Source organism: Chlorocebus sabaeus, chromosome 2 (assembly GCF_047675955.1).
Source record: "Chlorocebus sabaeus isolate Y175 chromosome 2, mChlSab1.0.hap1, whole genome shotgun sequence".
In the NCBI taxonomy this organism is placed as follows: domain Eukaryota; kingdom Metazoa; phylum Chordata; class Mammalia; order Primates; family Cercopithecidae; genus Chlorocebus; species Chlorocebus sabaeus.
The window spans coordinates 38548504-38567464 of NC_132905.1; the positions used below are offsets into that span (position 1 = coordinate 38548504).

The 18961-nt window shown below is 53.9% G+C and overlaps 1 protein-coding gene across 3 annotated transcripts in view; it reads right to left on the reverse strand.

Annotated features, from left to right (window-relative positions):
• Window positions 1–18961, reverse strand: part of NOL4L (nucleolar protein 4 like) — a 147960-nt gene that overhangs the window by 81285 nt on the left and 47714 nt on the right. Inside the window, exons 1-2 of one of the 3 annotated variants that reach the window (XM_073007842.1) lie at window positions 14683–14835; window positions 6599–6754 (exon numbers count right to left, since the gene is read on the reverse strand). In XM_073007842.1, the coding sequence (XP_072863943.1) occupies window positions 6599–6670 (72 nt within the window). In that variant the 5' untranslated portion in view covers window positions 6671–6754; window positions 14683–14835. Of the gene's footprint in view, window positions 1–6598; window positions 6755–14060; window positions 14654–14682; window positions 14836–18961 lie in introns of those variants that run through there. The other 2 variants (XM_073007845.1, XM_008020545.3) reach the window with 2 other exon arrangements.

Here is an 18961-nt window from a genome sequence, read left to right on the forward strand (position 1 = left end):
AGTCAGGGATTTCGGGAGCAAGGGGCAGGTGTCCTGGATTCTCAGCTGTGGAAATGAGACAGTACTTTTGTGGAAAACCATTTGTTTTAAAAATCTCAATAAAGGAGGTTAAAAATTGAAAAAGCAAAGCCTTTAAACATTATCCAGTCTTTAACCTATATCCTAATAAGTAACATTCCTCAGAACATTTTATAGCTGCTATGAAAAAAATGGGCTTATAAACGTTGCTCTAGCATAGGGTGAGCAGTTCCCCTCTTAGAGATGGATAGACTGAGACCCACAGATAAATTCACTGCCCTGGACCCATATACAGAACCAAAGGTCCTACAAACAAACTATCTCCTGTGATCACTCACAGGTCAAGAACCTTCTTAGGGAGAGCTGTCAAGGGCTAGTACCAGGTACCAGACTTTTCAAACTAGACAGGCACTGCGGGACCCCCATGTTCCAGGCAACTATGGCTCAGAGAAGTGAGCCGACTCCCCAAGGTCACATGGCACTTTCAAGGTAGTGCCAGACTAAACCCCATGCTCCAGGTGACACCACTCCACAGTTGTCTCCAGAGGGCCTTCCCTAGTTAAGGAGGAGGACAGGGATGCAGGGGGCTGGGGGAGAGACACACAGAAGGGAGGGAACATGAAAAAAGGGCTGGGTGGGGGAGTGGGGAAGAAGTGGCTGTGGGCCCAGGTGTCCAGCCCTTTCCTCTTGCTCTGGGTTTTGGAAAAGCCACTGACCCTGATTTAGCTGTCTGGTGGGGCCAAAGAGTCCCTTCAGTCCCAGGTTCCCTGGTTTTCCATGTGCTTCCTGGAGCCTGGGTCCTCCCGCTTCTCTCCACTAAGGGGCAGCATCACCCAAGCGTTCCGCTGTCCTCGCCGCAGCCCACAGCCTGGCTGGGAAAGTTGGCCAAGGGTGAGGGGCTGCTCTGGGCTGCGCTGAGCCCCGCCTTCCCCCAGCAACTACAGGGGTTTGTTCCTTTGGAAATGCACGAATGTCCTTCTCCATCTCTGCGATGGCTGGAGGGTAGAGATGGGCTAGGGCAGGGCTGGGGAGTGGAGTTGTGGGGGATGCAGAAGGCCTGGGGTGCCCCAGGCTGTGGCTGGGCCGTTGGAGGACCAGCTCAGGCACGGCTTCCAGCTCAGCCCACTGGCAGAGTCCAGGGGCCACTCTTGCCAGCTGCAAATGCGAAGTTAATTTTGGTGACACAATTGTTATTTCTCAGCTGATTTGATGCTCTGCGGAGCAGGCAGGCTCCTTGATGAGTTATCTCCCTTCCAAATTCCCTGTCTGATTGCCTTCCTCTGGAGGTCAGGGACAAGGGCAAACCCCAGTGTCTCTGACTGGAGCAGTGGATTGGAGGGCAACATCAGGGATGCAGCTGGTCCTTGTCAGGTGTCAAAGCCGAGGGATGGGGCTTTTCTGCCATGCACACAGAAAGCTTCATCCCCAGCCCAGGGCTGCCTGGAAGTCTGGGGGCATGTTGCTCTCAGGCCTGCTGGGTCTGGAGGGAGATGCCTGGCTGAAGGGTGGCAGCTGCAGGAGCAAGCGTGCAGGAGGGAAGGGCGTGTGCTAGGCCGAGCAGAGGGCAGTAACTGACTTGGGCTGACAGATGCCCCTCGGCTACCCTGAGATGTGGCACCCTAGGTCAGGCCTCAGGAGAGCTCAGTAGAGGGCCCGGGAGAAGGGTTGCACAGTCAGCTGGGAGAAGAGGGTCAGGTCCCTACCATGAGGGCAGCCCTACTGAGTTACCCGGAGCTTGCCTGCTCACCTGCCAATGGGCAGAGAAATATTTTTTAAAGTGCTCAGGGGGTCCTCCTGGCCTGGCTGCTCTGCTGAGGGTTGCACACAGGATGGACAGGGCCCTTCTTGCTGTCTGGCCTGCTGAGGGCATAGGAATGGCTCCCTCTCCAGGGGTAGAGTGGTGGCCACATTTATCCTGGCCTTGGCAGGGACCCCAGCAGTGTGCAAAGGCTGGCTGGCGTGCCACAGGGATGAGGACTGCTGAGCACACACCTTCTGGCCCTGGGTCCCACAGACGGTGGAAGGGGAGGATAGAAGGCTGACAGGTGAGAAGTCCTTGGAACTGCCTGAGGGCCAGGGAGGGAAGCCCTGCCCCACAAGGCAAGGTGGGATTGTCTGCAAGCCTGGCTTAGAGCTCCCTGGGGAGTCCAGAAAGCAGAGTCCAGCCCAGCTCTGCACTGCAGTAGGGACCCATATAGAGGATAAAAAACCTTCCCCCTGCAACCTTCAGCAGGCATCTTATTCATCTTCCTGGCTTGCCTGGGACCAGAAATGGGACCTCCATTTCTGATTGAATGCATGGATGCCCAAGGCCACAGGACCACAGAATGAGTCGAAACCAGGAGGACAATCCTAGCAGATGCTCTACTTAATAGGATGGTGGTTTTCAGATGGTTTTAGAGCTGCAGACCCTGTTCTAGAAATAGACTCATATACTGAAGCCCAAAACATGAAACAGATAAAGACAGAGCTGCTGTGTCTAAGGAGGGGAAGTTCCAGGACCCTTGTCCCTGCCCAGCTGCCCTCCGCTGCCCTGGGCTGCCTGCTGCCTTACTCCCCGGGCCTCCTGCCTAGACACTGAGTCCCGTATGTGAATTTGCCTTTTACATTTTTCCTGGTGGTAAAAAACAGGGACTTCACTGGCAGAGAGAGCAGGAGCTATTTGCAGAGTCGCTGACTTGCAAGGCCCCATTTCACTCCCCAACTCAGAGGCCGACAAAGACAGATGAGACCAATTGGGGGGATTTGCACCACTTTACAAGATCCTTCTTCTGCCCTGCGGGTGGATTAGCACGTGGTGGGCCTGGAGCAGCTGCTGACCACATCTGGCCCCAACTCCAAAGTGGCCTGGGCAGTTAGATCCGGACTGTGGAACCTGATCTGACCTACCAGCACCCTGGGAGGGAGAAAGGAAGCAAAAGGGCTTGTTCTGACCCAGATGGATGCAGAAATCAGAAAAGCAGGAAGACCCCTTGGAAAAAGGACTGGCCCTCTGTGTGAGTTCAGGAAACTCTGTAGAACCAGCTGGAACCTTCCTCAAATCCTGGTGCTGGTGAGATCTCCGAGATCCTCTGGACCTCAGGTCACACGAGAAGCTAAGTGAGACAGCAACTTCCTGCTCGAAATGGGAATCCCTGTATTATCCATTGCACATGGCCATCTAATTCCAGCTCGAATACCGCCAGTTTCAGAAAGCTCATTGGCCGCCCTATCTGATCCATGGCTGGTCAGCAGTAGATGCAAAAAAGCTCTTTTCCCCACCAAATAATGTGCCTCCTTTAGTGCACTGAACAAGTCTGCCGCCGCCCTGCCAGTCCTGACTTCTATAGTATCCCAGGCCTGGAAAAATCCAGAGGGGCCCTGTGCCCTAGAGACTGTCAGGCAGTCCGAGGATTCAGCTTTGGCAAAACACAGAGATAGATCCAAAAAGTCCTTGGCTAGGCTGTGCCCCTCTACAGCCATCAGCAGGGGTTTCCTTGGGGGCTCTTTCCACAGGCATGGATGGGTGGGGGCCTTGAGTTTGCAAAGTGGGGCTGAAGAGCTATGTTTGGGTCGAGGAAAATGGGAGCAGATGAAGAGGGGCACAAAGGCATCCAGGCACCACCTCCTGACCCCAAAAAAGGAAAAGGGTGGCATGAGAAGGGTGACAGATGGGGAGGAGAAGGGGAAAAGGAGAGAAGGCACACAGGGGAGGAGGGAGGTGTGCCAGCCCCCTCGGCCTCACACCCACTGCAGGAGGGCCCTGGCCTGCTCAGCTCAGCCTTGGCCCTGCTGCTGAAATTCCAGCTCTGTGCGCAGCCCAGCTGGCTCAGTGCCAGTCATGTGCCAGCTCCAGGCTGGGCAGCGGGAAGTGGGGCACGCGGCAGGCATATGGACGAGAAGCCAGGAAGTGCAGAGCAAAGGGCTGGATGTCCGCTTGGCCCAGGGATGCAAGTGCTGGCAGAACCAACCCAGCCCTGCTCTCCTCACAGCATGGAGGCCGCAGACCCCTTCCTTCCTAAACCGCCCAAAGAGTGCCTGTAGGTGAGGCTTGATGCTGGGCACCGAAAGGGCCAGGGAAATCACATGATCCAGCTGGCTCCAGCCCATCCGCCTGGACAACAGCAAGTCGTGCGGCTTACTAGCTGACCACAGGAGGGGTGCAGAGAGGCAGGATGTGTGGTGGTCAGGGCACAGGCTCTGGGGTGGGTGGCCCAGCGCTGAATGTCAGCTGACCAACCTCAGGTAGGTTATGTGTTTCTCTGAGCCTCAGTTTTCTCATCTTAAAATGGAGGTAACAACAGCACCTGCTTCATGCATGCAACCTTCATACATGTATAGGAAGTGCTGGTGTAGAGCACATGCTGACTGCTCGGCACAACCGTGAATTTTTTTTAATTTAATTTTTTTTTTTTTTTTTTTTTTTTTTTTTTTGAGACAGGGTCTTGCTCTGTCACCCAGGCTAGAGTGCAGTGGTGCGATCACAGCTCACTGCAGCCTCAAGCAATCCTCCTGCCTCAGCTTCCCAAGTAGCTAGGACTATAGGCATATACCACTGGGCCTGGATTTTTTAATGTATTTTTTATTGTTATATTTGGAAACAGAGTCTCACTCTGTCACCCTGGCTGGAGTGCAGTGGCATGATCTCTGCTCACTGCAACCTCTGTTTGCTGGGTTCAAATGATTCTCATGCCTCAGCCTCCTGAGTAGCTGCGATTATAGGCATGCGCCACCACGCCCAGCTAATTTTTGTATTTTTAGTAGAGGTAGGGTTTTGCTATGTTGGCCAGGCTGGTCTCACACTCCTGGCTTCAAGTTATCTGCCTATCTCAGCCTCCCAAAGTGCTGGGATTACAGGCATGAGCCACTGCGCCTAGCCCCAATTTTTTTGTTTGTTTGTTTGTTTTAAGAGAAGGGGTCTTGCTATGTTGCCCAGGTTGGTCTTGAACTTCCAGCCTCAAGCAATCCTCCCATCTCGACCTCCCAAAGTGCTGGGATTATAGGTGTGAACTACCATGCCCCACCCACAATGGTAAATTTAATGCTGAGAAAATGTGGTCTTCTCAGTGCCAAGGGGCCCATGTCGGCCCCAGCCTGGGTGCCTCTTCCTTCTTCTATGGCCCTCTGGTGGAAATACCCTCAGAACTCCCTTCCCACAAGCCACTTCCCAGAGCACACAGACCGAGAAGCAGGAGGGGCGGGGAGACCATCACCACCTCCTGCTTCCCTGGGCAGACACCTCACCTCTCTGAGGCCCTTGGCACATGGGTCAATCCTTAAAATCCATTTAGGGCAAAAGCCATTTTCTGAGGACAAGGACTAACCGAATGGTTGCATTAAAAACAAAAACAAAAACAAACAAATAAAAAAAGACCATAAGGGGAAATTATAGACTTATACAGCCACCTCCATGTAGTCCAAAGTTATTTATACAAAGAACTTGGGGTGGGGAGTTTCACATCTGCCTTGGGTGGGGAAGCCCAGACACAGAAGGGCACATTTCTAGAAGCTCCAGAGAAAGTCAGCATGGAGGACACCAGCTGATTGCAACTCAGCTGCCATCTGACCTTGGACAGGTGACCCAATTCTCCAGGTCTCAGTTTCCTTAACTGTGAAATGTGTCCTCAGTGCCTCGGTCACAGGACTGCCACAAGGCTTGAATGAGCACGAAGGGCTTGGCTTTACTGGCCTCCCTGGGCACTGGACAAAAGGTTCAGAGCTGTGCATGAGCCGTGGATAGGCTCACATGTGGGTCAGCAGGGGATGGATCAGAACACAGGCAGGCCCCTCTGTAGGGTGAGGAGGGGCCTCTGGTTTGACCAGTCCCATCTATTTCCACCTCTCCCGCATTTGTGACGCTCCCTGCCCCTAGGTTGCCTTCTCTGCCCTTATGCCTCCCCAAAGCATAGAATGCCAGCACAGGTGCCACCTTCTCCACACAGCCCCCCAGGCTCATCTGCATCTGGCAGTGCCTTTGCTAAATGCCCCTGAGCCTGGGTTCTTTCTCTCTCAAAGTGAGCCTTGGAGACACTTCTGCTTCTCATGTATCTTGTTTTGCTCTCAGCCTCCCCACCCCAAATCCAATTGTGATCTCCTGGAGGGTGGGGAGCAGGTCCTCTGACTTCCCCTGGGAAACTCCCAGTCCTGACTTCACAGGATGAGCTCACACACAGAAAGAGCTCAGGCCTGGCATGCGGTAAATGCCATGCCATGGAGGCATTTGTTCCTCTGTTCATTATCTGCCCCCAGCACCCCAGCCCCAGAACAGGCTGCAGGGGGCTGGGGGGGCGGTGTCAGGTAGGAGCAAGTGAAGCAGAAACAGGGAAGAGGAGGGCACCTCCTGCCCTCATCCCTCTCCTTCCCTCCCTCTCACCCCCTTCAACCTGCTTTTCCTTTGTGCTCAGACCACAGATCCCCTCCCTTCGCCCTGTGAGCCATCTCTGGCTGCCGTGCCCTTGCCCTGTGCCCCCCTAGATCCTGAAAGGCCGTTTCATCACGCCTCAGCTCCCTGCCCCGCCCCCCTAGCCCAACATGTGCGGAGCCCATGGCCTCCTGCCAAGGCCTGGGGCTGCCAGTGGAGGCAAAGAGACAGAAATCTCACCGCTCGGTAGGTTTTCTTCTGCCCAGCGTGCTTGGGGGCTTTGCCTGGCTCTGCTGAGCTCTCCACATGCATCGAGTAGATGATGTCAAAGAAATCTTCCACCACAGCGACCCGCTTCAGAGAGATGCCCTCCGGCTCCGACAGGCCATCTGCCCCCTGCGACAGGGTGGACAAGCTGTGTTAGTGTCAGGGATGATGGCGGGGTGAGAACTGGGCCCTGAGGCCGGGGCAATGGGTCAGGACTCAGGACGGGCAATGCCTCTGACAGTGGGTCTTGGGGTGGGGAGGGGAGGGAGCCTGCCGAGGGGGCTCCCTGGAGGGGGGACGCCAGAGTCAGGGTGGCTGCAGTTACGAAATCTGCCAGCGACAATGGGCAGAGAACGGCGACAACGAAAACACAAATTAAAAAACCAAGAGGCTCCATGTTCACAATTTCAGACAGATTGTGCCAGACTCGGGCGGGGAGCTCTTGAATCACATGCTGTGCCAAGACCATCCTGGAAGTCTCTGGGGAGGGGGGAGTGCTAAATAGATGCGGCCCCATCAGGAGCTCGCCAATTAGCAGTAACCTTTCACTGTGGGCCTGGGCTGGGGTCCCGGGGGAACCGCTCTGATCACCTGGGTGACTCCTGCCTCCGCCCTGGCCTTTCTGAAAAGCTTTTCGCGGCTGCCTGCCCTCCCCACTCCAGCAGCTGAGCGCCAGCAACTGCACCCGGGCTCTTTGTGTGTGGAGATGTACAGAATAACAGGCACGAGGCCACGAGGAGGTGGCAGGGCTGTGTGAACGGGGTGGCCATGGGCCCCGAGCCTCTTATCAGGCTGGCATGAGTGGTGTCAGCTGGCCCGACAAGGTGCACCAGGAGCAAGACGGGTCCTTCAATAGCAAACAGCTGTGGGGCTGACGCCTGTCCTCCCCTCCAGCAGGAAAGGGGCTGCAGGGAAACCACAGGGCAGGAGGCTGGGGGCGAGGCCAGGGCCCAGAAGGGAACAGACTGCTGGGGAACTGCTCCGCGCAGGCAGTCCCCGCAAGCGAGGTACGCAGACCCAGGGACACTAGACTGTCAGCCGCCAGCTCCTTAAGGGGAGTCTTTGGGGATGTCAGGGGGCTTTGAAGATCAAGAACAAGCCGTATGGAGGGAATCTGGGGGAAAAGGAAGCAGGCTTTTCTCCAAAAGTGCCCAAAGACACATCTCCAAGAGAATTCTTCCCCAAAGGACCCCAACTCAAGGATGTCAGCAACAAGAGGATGTGGGCTTCACCTGCTCCTTCTCAGCTGTCTCTCCAGCACTTAAATCAGTTCCTGACACATAGTAGGTAGTCAGTAAATAATGACTGGATGACTGAGTGGTTCTAAGTGGCAGCTGGGCAGGGACACTTGGACACACTCTGCCCTGGTTTGAATACAGCCCCATCATGGAAGTGGCCCTGTGACCCCAAGCATTTACTGTGCTTCGAGCCTCAGTCCCTTTATCTGTAAAATGGGGATAACAGAAGCCCCTTTCCCATGAGCTACTGCGGGGAAGAACTGAGATGTGCATGCAGCACTTAGCACTGAGCCTGGCGTACAGGGATTGCTAGATAAATATTGTTATTAAGAAGTGCTTTGCAGTTCGCCATGTTTCCCCCAGGTATGAGAGAGCTGAACACCGGGGCAACACTGGGAGGTTGTTAGGGTCAGGACCTGCCTGAGGTGCGGTGGCTGGTGGGTGGCAGAGATGGCTTCAGACCTCGGACTTTGTAGTCCAAGGAGAATACAGGCCACACTGGCAGGGGACGCTCGCTCACAACAGGTTCTGGCAAAGATAGGTCTTGGTTTCACCCAGTAGCTTTCCCAACACACCACGACGGGCGAACAGTAGTGTCTCTTCACCAGCAGCCCATCCAAGAGCAGAAAGCAGATGGGGGGCAAAGGGCATCTGGGATGCAGGCACTGTCCCTAAGTGGTGACGCTGGGAGGTGACCTCACTGGCCCCAACCAGGCCCTCTTGCCAATGGCTTCCTTCCTGGTCAGAACCCATTTCAATGGGACGTCTCAGATAGTGCATATCTCTCTTTGCGTGTACAGGAGAAGCCACTTGCTGGTCCGGCTTCCTCGCTCTGAGATTGTGGGCAAACCCTTCAACCTCCCCAAACTTCACTTATGAGGTGAGCTGTGAAGTTCCATGACCTTTCTCTTCTTAACCTCTCTCGGGAATCAATTTTACCTCTTTTGGGGGATATCCCACCCCCTCTGACATCTCAGGCCATCTGTACGGGCTGAACAATGACTAACTTGCTCACTATTGATCCATAAATGTCCAGCATTACGGGGCCCTTCAAATACTGCCATGACAGGTTGAGATGGGACAAATATTATGATAGGTCAGTTAGACTTTTAAAAAAATTTTACTCAGCAAAGATCTGGATTTGGGATGTACAGTTACAAGACACTTCTAACCAGAGGTTCACATTGGTGAAAATAAATAAAATGAACCTTAAGAATGAATATAGCTGGGTTTCTATTTGTTGATCTGGGCAGTAGTTATAGAAGTGTGTTCAACTTATTAAGTCATTAAATCTTAACATTTGGCCGGGCACAGTGGCTCACACCTGTAATCCCAACACTTCGGGAGGTCCAGGCAGCTGGATCACCTGAGGTCAGGAGTTTGAGACCAGCCTGACCAACATGGAGAAACCCCCGTCTCTACTAAAAATACAAAATTAACCGGGTGTGGTGGCACATTCCTGTAATCCCAGCTACTCAGGAGGCTGAGGCAGGAGAATCACTTGAACCCAGGAGGCAGACGTTGCGGTGAGCTGAGATCACACCATTGTACTCTAGCCTGGGCAATAAGAGCGAAACTCCGTCTCAAAAAAACCAAAAACCTTAACATTTACAATCTGTATATTTCTGTATATGTGATAAACTTTAATTTAAAAAAAACAGTTTTTAAAAAGAATATCATGGGATAGTTCCACTGAATTTTTAAATTCAGGTAAGATACATATACAGAATGCACCATCTTTACCATTTTTAAGTAGACAGTGAAGTCCGCCACATTTGGATCACCTGAATCCAGAGGCATAGCTCTGGAGGCTTAGCTGCTTAAAGGCCAGTAGGCCTCCCTGTTCAAAATTGTTTCAGACCAGAACACAGATATTTCTGGAAAAGGAAGGAGATAAAATTTTGTGGGAAGGAATGGAGAAAGAAGGCAATCTGATGAGGAGACAATATTTTACGTAGATGAGATAGAAATTTCCCCCAACCAGACTGGGGGCCTTGGGTGGGTCACTTTATTTCTATACCTCTTTTTTTTTTTTTTTTTTTTTTTTTTTTGAAACAGAGTCTTGCTCTGTCAAACAGGCTGGAGTGCAGTGGTGCAATCTCTGCTCACTGCAACCTCTACCTCCTCGGTTCAAGCGATTCCCCTGCCTCAGCCTCCCAAGTAGCTGGGATTAAAGGTGCCCACCACCATGCCTGGCTAATTTTTGTATTTTTAGTAGAGATGGGGTTTTGCCATGTTGGCCAGGCTGGTCTGCAACTCCTGACCTCAGGTGATCCATCCACCTCAGCCTCCCAAAGTGCTGGGATTACAGGTGTGAGCCACTGTGCCCCGCCTATTTCTATACCTCTTGAAAGTCAGTTTCTGCACCTGTAAAATGGGCCTAAAAAGTACTAGTGGGATATTCAAGGATCAAGCATGCATGTCAGGCATCCAGCACATACAGACTTGGTTAATGTTCATCTCTTTCCTTGGACCTCCCAAGTCTGGACATTTTGTGTTTAGGAATCTCTTCTTACCTCCGGTCCCTCTAACGCATCCAGAGGGGACCCATGACAAAATGGGTCCCCCTCAGTAACACCCACCATCAGAAGAGATGCACAGTCTTATTTAATTCCTAAATAATATGCTAAGGCTCCCACAAACTTGGAATAAGCTTTCCAAAAGTCAAAGTGTAATTGACCAACCCAGATAAAAAAGCAAAACATACTGTCCCATATGGCCCGTCTCTATCCCAGCTTCCCACCTGCATTCTTAGGCCAACTCGTAAACAACAGCTTTGCACCTGGTCTGATGTGACTATAAAATTAATCCCAGCAAAATTCTTCAGGGAAGCAATTTTCAGTAGTTCCTTCTTTAAAAATTGATCACTTTCTCTCTTGATGTTCAAATTTGGGTCCTGTAATCCAACTACCTCTACAGCAAAGATTTACATAGGAAAGGAAAGGGCCTGGAGCAACCAGAACTCAAAACACACAAGGGCTGCAGAGCCACACCTTGAACTGTCCTCTGGTGAGCTGGGGCCACCTGGATTCCATGTGTGCTACACCCTAGGGGAAGAACGCCAGGATGTCTGCGTGGCCTTCAAGGAGAACCCTGAGAAGACAGCAACAAAGGGATCCGACAGTAGTCACGTGCCACAGACATCTCTGCTATCCCTCGCATCCATGGAGGTAATAACCTTCATGCTAAAGGCTGCAGGAGAGGCAGGCCTTCCCTGGCTAAGGATCCAGACAGTGCTGCAAGGGAAGAGCTACTAATAAAGGGAGCAGAAAGCACCTTCCCTGTAGCCTTGGGAAGCCCCTGCCATCCGCCTACTCCCTGGTACCCAAATTAGCTTCATCTAATCCATTGCCCTAAGCAAACTGGGCAGTGGATTGACAAAGGAAGTTCACTTCATCTACAGGCTGGATCAAGAAGGGACCTGGAGCCTCCTGACTATCCCAGCTTCCTGGAAACACTCAGCAGGAGTAATGGAATGGAACCCTGCAGCACCCCATGGGAAAAACCACGAAAACACAGTCACTGGTGCAGGATCAACCTCTGGGGCCTTCCTGCATGGAGAAGAACATTGCCATGGTAACACATGCCATCCTTTCGAACCATCCAACCCCCAAACAGCCTGCCAGAGCCAGGCCAACAGAATCAGACATGGTAATAGTTTTAAAAATGTATGGAGAAGCTGGGCATGGTGACACATGCCTGTAGTTTCAGCTACTCAGGATGCTAAGGTGGGAAGATCACTTGAGCCCAGGGGTTTGAGTCTAGCCTGGGCAACACAGCAAGACCCATCTCTCAAACAAAAATAAAAACAAACAAAAAAACCCACTACACATTTACGGAGCTACATTCTTGGACATCACCAACTCCCTTAAAACCAGCCTATTTGGGTTCTAAACAAAAAGCTAGATGGCAGGTCGTTGACAAAATCACCAAATGTCTACTTAAATACTGCTGATATTTCAAAATATTACAGCAGTGGTCCTTAGATCAACAGCATTGGCATCACCAGAGAACTTGTTAGAAATGCACATTTTCAGGTTCCACCTTAAACCTACCAAATCTGATGCTCTGGGGGTTTTAACAGGCACCCCAGATGATTCTGATGCAAGACAGATTTTGAGAATTGCTGATTAGAATGTCTCCATGATTGAAACAGGGAGGTAACTGTAGGAAAACAGGCATTGGCTCATTAAATATAGACATGCTCTGTGCTTCCTGGCCTAATATATTAATATTTTCATTTCCAATGAAGGCCAATTTTCCTAATGGTGAGAACAAAAGAATCTTATTGGGCAACATTAGTATAAACTCAAGGCATCTGCCCAGAGACTTAATGTGGATTATGGATAGAAGGAGCAGGAACGCCCCACATCCTGACATCAGATTTTTAAGTCCTCCCTGGCAAAGTTAATTAATACTTAAGCAGGGCATCCCTTGGCAGGTCCTTTCTGGCTTCCTTGGTTTCCTCAGATGGATCTGAATGCTCAGCACGAGAAGATTGCTAAGTCCCAGGCTGCAGACCTAAGGGGGGACCGGCATGTCTTACCGCGGCATTAGACAGGCTCCTGCCAGGGCGACCTCAGGGAGCTCGTGAATCAGACTGAATCTTGCCTGTCTCCCCATATGAGCCAATTAAATGGATCCCTGCCCTTGATGGTGAAGTGAAGTCCAGTTGCTAATGGATTGCAGTTCTGTCATCTCCATTAGAACTTCGAAGTCACTTGCTGGTATGGATAAGTTACATACTTATCAAGGTGGGATCACAGTTTTAGGCCACCAGGGTGCCATTTAGTGTGCCACCATCACTATATTAGTAGAGTGTGCCTTCCAGCAACGTCGAGGCCATGGTTGAGAGGATGCGGCTAAATAGCAGAGATATTTCTCAACTGGGTTTCTGCTACGGTAGAAAAAGAAACCACAGAGAAAGGCCTTAGGATATGCCTTTTGGTGCATTTCAGATCCCGCTCTTGACAAGGCATAAAAATCAACGGACTGTTATTGGAGGAGAAAGTCAGCCAGTAGAGCCCACCCCAAAGGAAGCAAATCTTTAGCTACCACTTGTGTGGGAGCCCAGGACTTCAGGAGGCTGATGGCACAGGCAAATGTGAGGATGCTGCTCCATCCCATCCAGGCCATCAAAGTGGCCAATATCAGAGACAAAAGTTACCCTGCCTATTAATTACTAGCATGCTCTTCCCAACTTTTGCAACCATGTCATTCCTCCTGTCCCCCAAACCCAGCTTCAATCAATTCAGTCAGGGCTGGGTGCAATGGCTCACACCTGTAATCCCAGCACTTTGGGAGACAGTGGGAGGATCCCTTGAGCTCAAGAGTTCAAGACCAGCCTGGGCAATATGGCGACCCCCTCCCCCCACCCTCCGCCGCCAGGCGGACTCTACAAAAAACTACAAAAAACCTAGTTGGGTGTGGTGGCATTCGACTGTCGTCCCAGGTACTCAGGAAGCTGAGGTGGGAGGATCACTTGAGCCTGGGGAGGTATAGGCTGCAGTGAGTCACGCCCATACCACTAAACTCCAGCCTGGGTGACGCAGTGAGACCCCCTCTCAAAAAAAAAAAAAAAAAAAAAAAAGTCAGCCAGAACCAGAGTTTTGGAAGCTTCTAGGGGGATTCCTGCAAAGTCTCATTTCAGCTCCTGGTGGGGCTGAAAAAAGAACCAAGGGGGAGGAGTCAGTCTCCTGCAAAGGGGCCCCAGAAGGAAGGGAAGGAGGTGGAGAGGAAATTAAAAACCACACTAAACTAAGAGAACAAAAAGAGAAGAAAACCAGAATGAAGACCATCACCCAAACACCCAGAATCCCTCTCTTGAGCATCCCCAAGAGAAGCTGTCATAATTTGTAAAGGGCAATCAGGTGATTGAAGAGAGGGTATTGCTTCACTGGGACAAAGGCAGTATTTTAATTTCTCTCGGTTCTGAATACTACCTACTGGGGACTGGAAACTGAAAAAAAATCCTCCAAAATAGGAATTTACCCCAGAATTTTAGGACCCAAAGTTCCATTGAGCTTCGTAGACCTGGATGGGGCAGAGGGATGTGACCACACTCTCCCCATAAATAAATAAATACATAAACAAGGCGCTGAGGACTCAATATAGCACCTGCCTCTTCTGCACCCTTGTGCACAATCTCCAACTGTTAGCGCGTAGCCGCCGCTGCCACCACCACCACCGAGTCGCACCTGCCATCTGGAACAGGCCTCACATATTCCAAGACCTCCTTTCTGCTTCGCTGAACCTCCATCTTCTTTCAAATCACGCCGGGGACCAAAACGCACACCCCAGGCCACAGAGAAAGGTGCCTGGGACCAGCCCCTCAAACGACAGCGCTACATTTGAGGATGCCATCTCCTCCAAGCAGCTCTGAGTCTTTTTTCTTTTTCTTTTGGGTTTTGTTAACTCTGGGATGTCTGGAATGGGTGTGGAGGAAGGAATGGGAAGAGAAAGGGGCACAGTGGGCCACAGTGCCCCCAGTTAGGAGAGGGGCTGGGGAAAGGCAGATCCGAATGATAATGACTTGTGAGGGCTGGAGAGAGGGGCACTGTCCAGCATCCCCGGCCGGCCGGACAGGACAGGGTCTGAGCCTGGCTGCAGGACTCTGGCCTGGCGGAGACAGGGAGGGGGGCCACAGGGGGTGCTCGAGAGGTGAAGTCACAGGCCTAAGGACAACCCAGCCCCCACCCCAGGCAAGGGGCTGTCCTGCCTGGGCCTCAGTTTCCTCCTGTGTGAGGTGACACCATAGGCATAACGCTTTCGCCACCTCATAGGAAGTATGTGGGAACCCAAATGATGCACAAACAGTACCTGCCCTAGAAGACACCCAGTAAAGAGCTCTGTCAGCTACTCTGGAGACCCGCCTCCCAGAGCACCGCAGCCTAGGACAAGGAATCGGGAGTCACCGAGGCGGGTGTCCTAGGCAAAAGGAGGTAGCCCTGAGTCAGCCAGGCCCCGCGGGCGGGTCCCTCTCGGGCCGAGGAGTCGGCCCAGGAGCGCTAACGAGCGGAGAGCCCCAGGTGCGGGCCCCACCCAGGGCCGGGGGAAGAGGTGGGGCTGGAGGGGGAGGGGAGCGGGCCGCGCTAATGACTGTTGACAGCGCGCGCTGGGGCCCGGCTGGCCGCGCGCGCCGCTGACAGCTGCTCGGGCGGGGGGCAGGGGCGGGGGCGAGGCGGCCGCACTCTCTTCACGGCGCAGGCGCGTGCGCCACGGCGGGGAGGGGCGGGAAGGCGCGCGCCCCGGTGGGGAGGGGCGGGAAGGCGCGCGCCGGGCCGGGTTCGGAGGGCCTGCTGGAGCGGCTCGCGCGGGCTCCTCGCGGGCAGGCAGGTAATGAGAGTAACCATGGCAACCCACCAGAGGAAGTGTATTCTGCAGGAGACGTTAATCCCCTCTCCCCGGAGCTGGGACAGCCTGACTTTCCATTCTCACACAGTAATTAGATACCAGCTGTCAGTGCAGGGGGGACGGCTCCGCGGCTGCAGCCCGGCTTGGGGGGGACGCACCAACGGGGCGGGGGGGACACGCAGGGACGGGGGCGTTAAAGACACAGGGACGCTCGGCGGCGGCGGGCCGGGGCGGCTGGCCTCCCCCAGTCTCCAGCCTCCAGGCGCGCGCCCGCTCACCTGGAGACCCCGCCCGCGCGGGCTCCGCCCACCCCACGCGCACCTGCTGCGCGCGCGCCCGCCGGCCTCGCGTCCCCCTTCCGGCCCCGCCAACCCGCTCCCGGCGCACCTGCCCTGCCCCGCCCCCCGAGACGCTGCCCACCTGTCCTTTGTGCAGGGCGGTACCATTCGATCTTGCCAGCTCTCCTTCAGGGAGCGCCCGCTATGTGCCAGGCGCCGTGCCAAGCCTGATCTCCCGTAATCCTCACAGACCCTCCGCGGTCAGCGCTTCTGCTGCTCCCCGCCCAGGGCGCAGCGGGGTGTGGCCGTTTGCCCAGGGTCACGCAGACTTAAACCCCCCATCCCTGTGCCCATTTAACAACCAAGATACAGCGCCTCCCACCGCGTCCACATCCACATCTGCTGTGACTCCGGGGCCTCCTAACCGTCCTGGGAGGCAAAACAGTCACACCGGTGGCTGGCGTCGCGGTGCACCTACTGTGTGCCAAGCACTCATGGCCTCAGTTCACTTTCGCAACAGCAGCGAGAGATCTGTTGCCCCAGGGTGAGGAAGCGAAGGCACAGAAGAGCTGAAGCAATTTGCCCACAGTCACAAGGTACAGAGTGACAGAGCTGGGGTTCAAATCCAGGGAGTCAGACCCCAGGATCCCAACTACTGGGCTCCATTAGTCCCACCCCTGGATTCGTGGTGGTAGAAATCCAGCCCACACCTCTTCTTCCTTTCCACAGTTCAGCCCACGCAGGTTCTGTCCCAGCATCGTGAGTAGCTGCCTCTCCTAGCTATACCTGAGAAATCTAAGAAGTTTCTAGGCCTAAAGCCACTGCCACAATCTGCATCTATTTATTTATTTATTTATTTATTTATTTATTTATTTATTTTTGGGGACAGAATCTTGCTCTGTAGCCCAGGATGGAGTGCAATGGTGCGATCTCTGCTCGCTGAAACCTCTGGTTCCTGGGTTCAAGCGATTCTCCTGCCACAGCCTCCCAAGTAGCTGGGATTACAGGCACACACCACCATGCCTGGCTAATTTTCGTATTTTTAGTAGAGACAGGGTTTCACTATGTTGGCCAGGCTGGTCTTGAACTCCTAGCCTCAAGTGACCCGCCTGCCTCAGCCTCCCAAAGTGCTGGGATGACAGGCGTGAGCCACCACACCTGGCCCACAACCCTCATTTCTGTCAGGCCTCTCAGAAGTTCCTGCTGTCAGTGCAGGAAGCTGCTTGGAAGTCATTCTAGGCCACTCCCTCCATTTCCCAGGTAGGGGAACCAAGACCATTCAGTTGCAAGGCTGGCCCAAGTCAGAGATGGCCTGGGAGAGCCTTTGGGGGACAGGGAGGGTTCAGTCCCCTTAGGCCTGGCTGTGCCCCCTGCCCCCCACCCACAATCAGTCCCAGGGTTGGGGCGTACACACCAAGGAGGGACAGGAAGTGTCCAAGAAGCAGAGCCGGCTCTGTGTCCCCAGTGGCAGCGGGTGTCTGGGGCAGGAGGAGGCTATCTGATCCCTTCCCCACTGCCCCGGCCATGACCTCCTCCCTCCCTCCCTAGCTCCCTCCCTCCCTCCTCCCTCATGGCTGGGGTAGCCAGCACCCTGGGCTGCAGCTGAGAACCCAGTGTTCCCCAACCCCGCCAGCATTCCAGTGGGAGGAGGGGTGGGGGGAGGCTGCGCCCAGAGCTTTAGGGACAGGGGCACCCGTGGGGCTGCTCCACCCTGGGAGGGCCAAGGCCAGGCTGCCTCCAACCTCACCGTTTCCTGCCTCCGCTCTCCCCATCTCTCAGTAGCAGAGCTGCCTAAATTTGGCTCCAGGAGGGAATGGGGGAGGCAGCGGCAGGCGGGTGCCGTCAGAGGCCAGGGCGTCGCTCCCGTCTAGCCGGCTGGCATTTTTGCTGTCTGGAGGAGGGCAGGGGGGCCCGGCAGCCCTCTCCCGGAAAGGGAGATGTTCGTACCTTCTGACATACACTGAGTAATGTGCAAACGACATGCAAACTGAGCTTCAAATCCGCATCTCAGCCAGGGAACAGCTTGAGAGCTGCTTTTGGGATGAGAGCAGAAGGACCAGAGCCCAGTGCCCAGGGGCTCCAGTGGGGGTGGGGTGGGGGGCGGCACAGAGTGTCTAGGGCTGAGCATTGGGAGACTCAGTTTCTTGCCAGCTGTAGGGCTTTGTTCCAGTGGCTGGACCCTCTGGGTCCCAGCCCAAGGGCAGGGCCATGGCTTTCTCTGCCTGCTCCAGCAAAGCGCTGGGCACACCCTGTCACGTGGTTAAGCACGTGAGTTCTGCAGCCATCCTGCCTAGGTTTGAACCCTGGCTCTCCACAAGCCAGCTGAGTGAATTCCTCAACCGAGCACCCAGGAAAGCAGCTAGTGGAACTGGGTGTCCGTTTTAGAAGAGCCACTTCCCTTCCCTGGAAGTTGGGCATGGGGGCATGACCTGAAAGAACCTGGGCTTTGGAATCAGATCTGGATTCCAGGCCTGGCTCAGCCAGTGAGACTCTCTGAGTCTCACTCCCTTCATTTGGGAAATGGGTTCAGGATCTCAAGGTCAGCTGTGACGTCCACGTGATGACCTTGCACGTGGCGGGCACACACAGGCCTTCCCATGGTGCAGCTTCACTGCTGTCTGCATTCGTGTGACTCCTAGCTCCATCCTGTCCCATCACTCCTCTTCTCTTTGCTCTTCTGTCCTGCCTTTTTCGTCTCTAGATGTAAATTTCTTGTAGTCTTTTTCCCTTCTGTCTCTCTACTTAACTGGTGATCTTGTAAAAGTCATTGCCTCTCAGAGTCTCAGTCTGCACATCTTCTAAATGGGAGTAAATGAGAGGTGGACAACGAGCCTTGTCTGGGGCCTGGGGCTCATCTTTACAAGACCGCCCACCCATCATTCCAAAGGGCCATCAGGGGCGGGCTGTGCCCTCAACTCTATCAGGCAAGGCGTGTTGGGGGCTCCACTTCTCGGTAACTCTGTTTAACCCCAGATAACTGCTCTCCTGCCCCTCGGCCAGGGCTGATATGAGCTGAATCCAGCTTCCTGCCACCCAAAAGCCACTTCCTGCCAAGCTGATACCAGAAGAACTTGTTTTCTGTGCACAGAGCAGTCCCTGGTGGGGCAGCCACCAGCTTGCCTCGGGTGTGAACATTTTTTTCCATTTGCCGGTCTGTCTGCTGGGCTGGGCAGGGGAGGTTGGGGACTCTGACCCCTTCATCTCTGCACCTGCCTGTCCTGCCCTGAGGTAGCCTCCGGGCCCACCAGCCATCCCAGGAAGGGTACCAAGTGTCCCTCTGGGCCCGGACAGACGTGTGTAGGCCATGACACACAGTCACACACACACACAGTCAGTCTGACAGAGCCCCTGTGGCCACTGGGCGTTTGGGCAAGGACTCAGGGAGAAAATGTGTGACTGTCACACACAGTTAAGGTCACAGAGACACGGACATAGCCTCACACATGCAACCATCTGCAGTCCTTGGA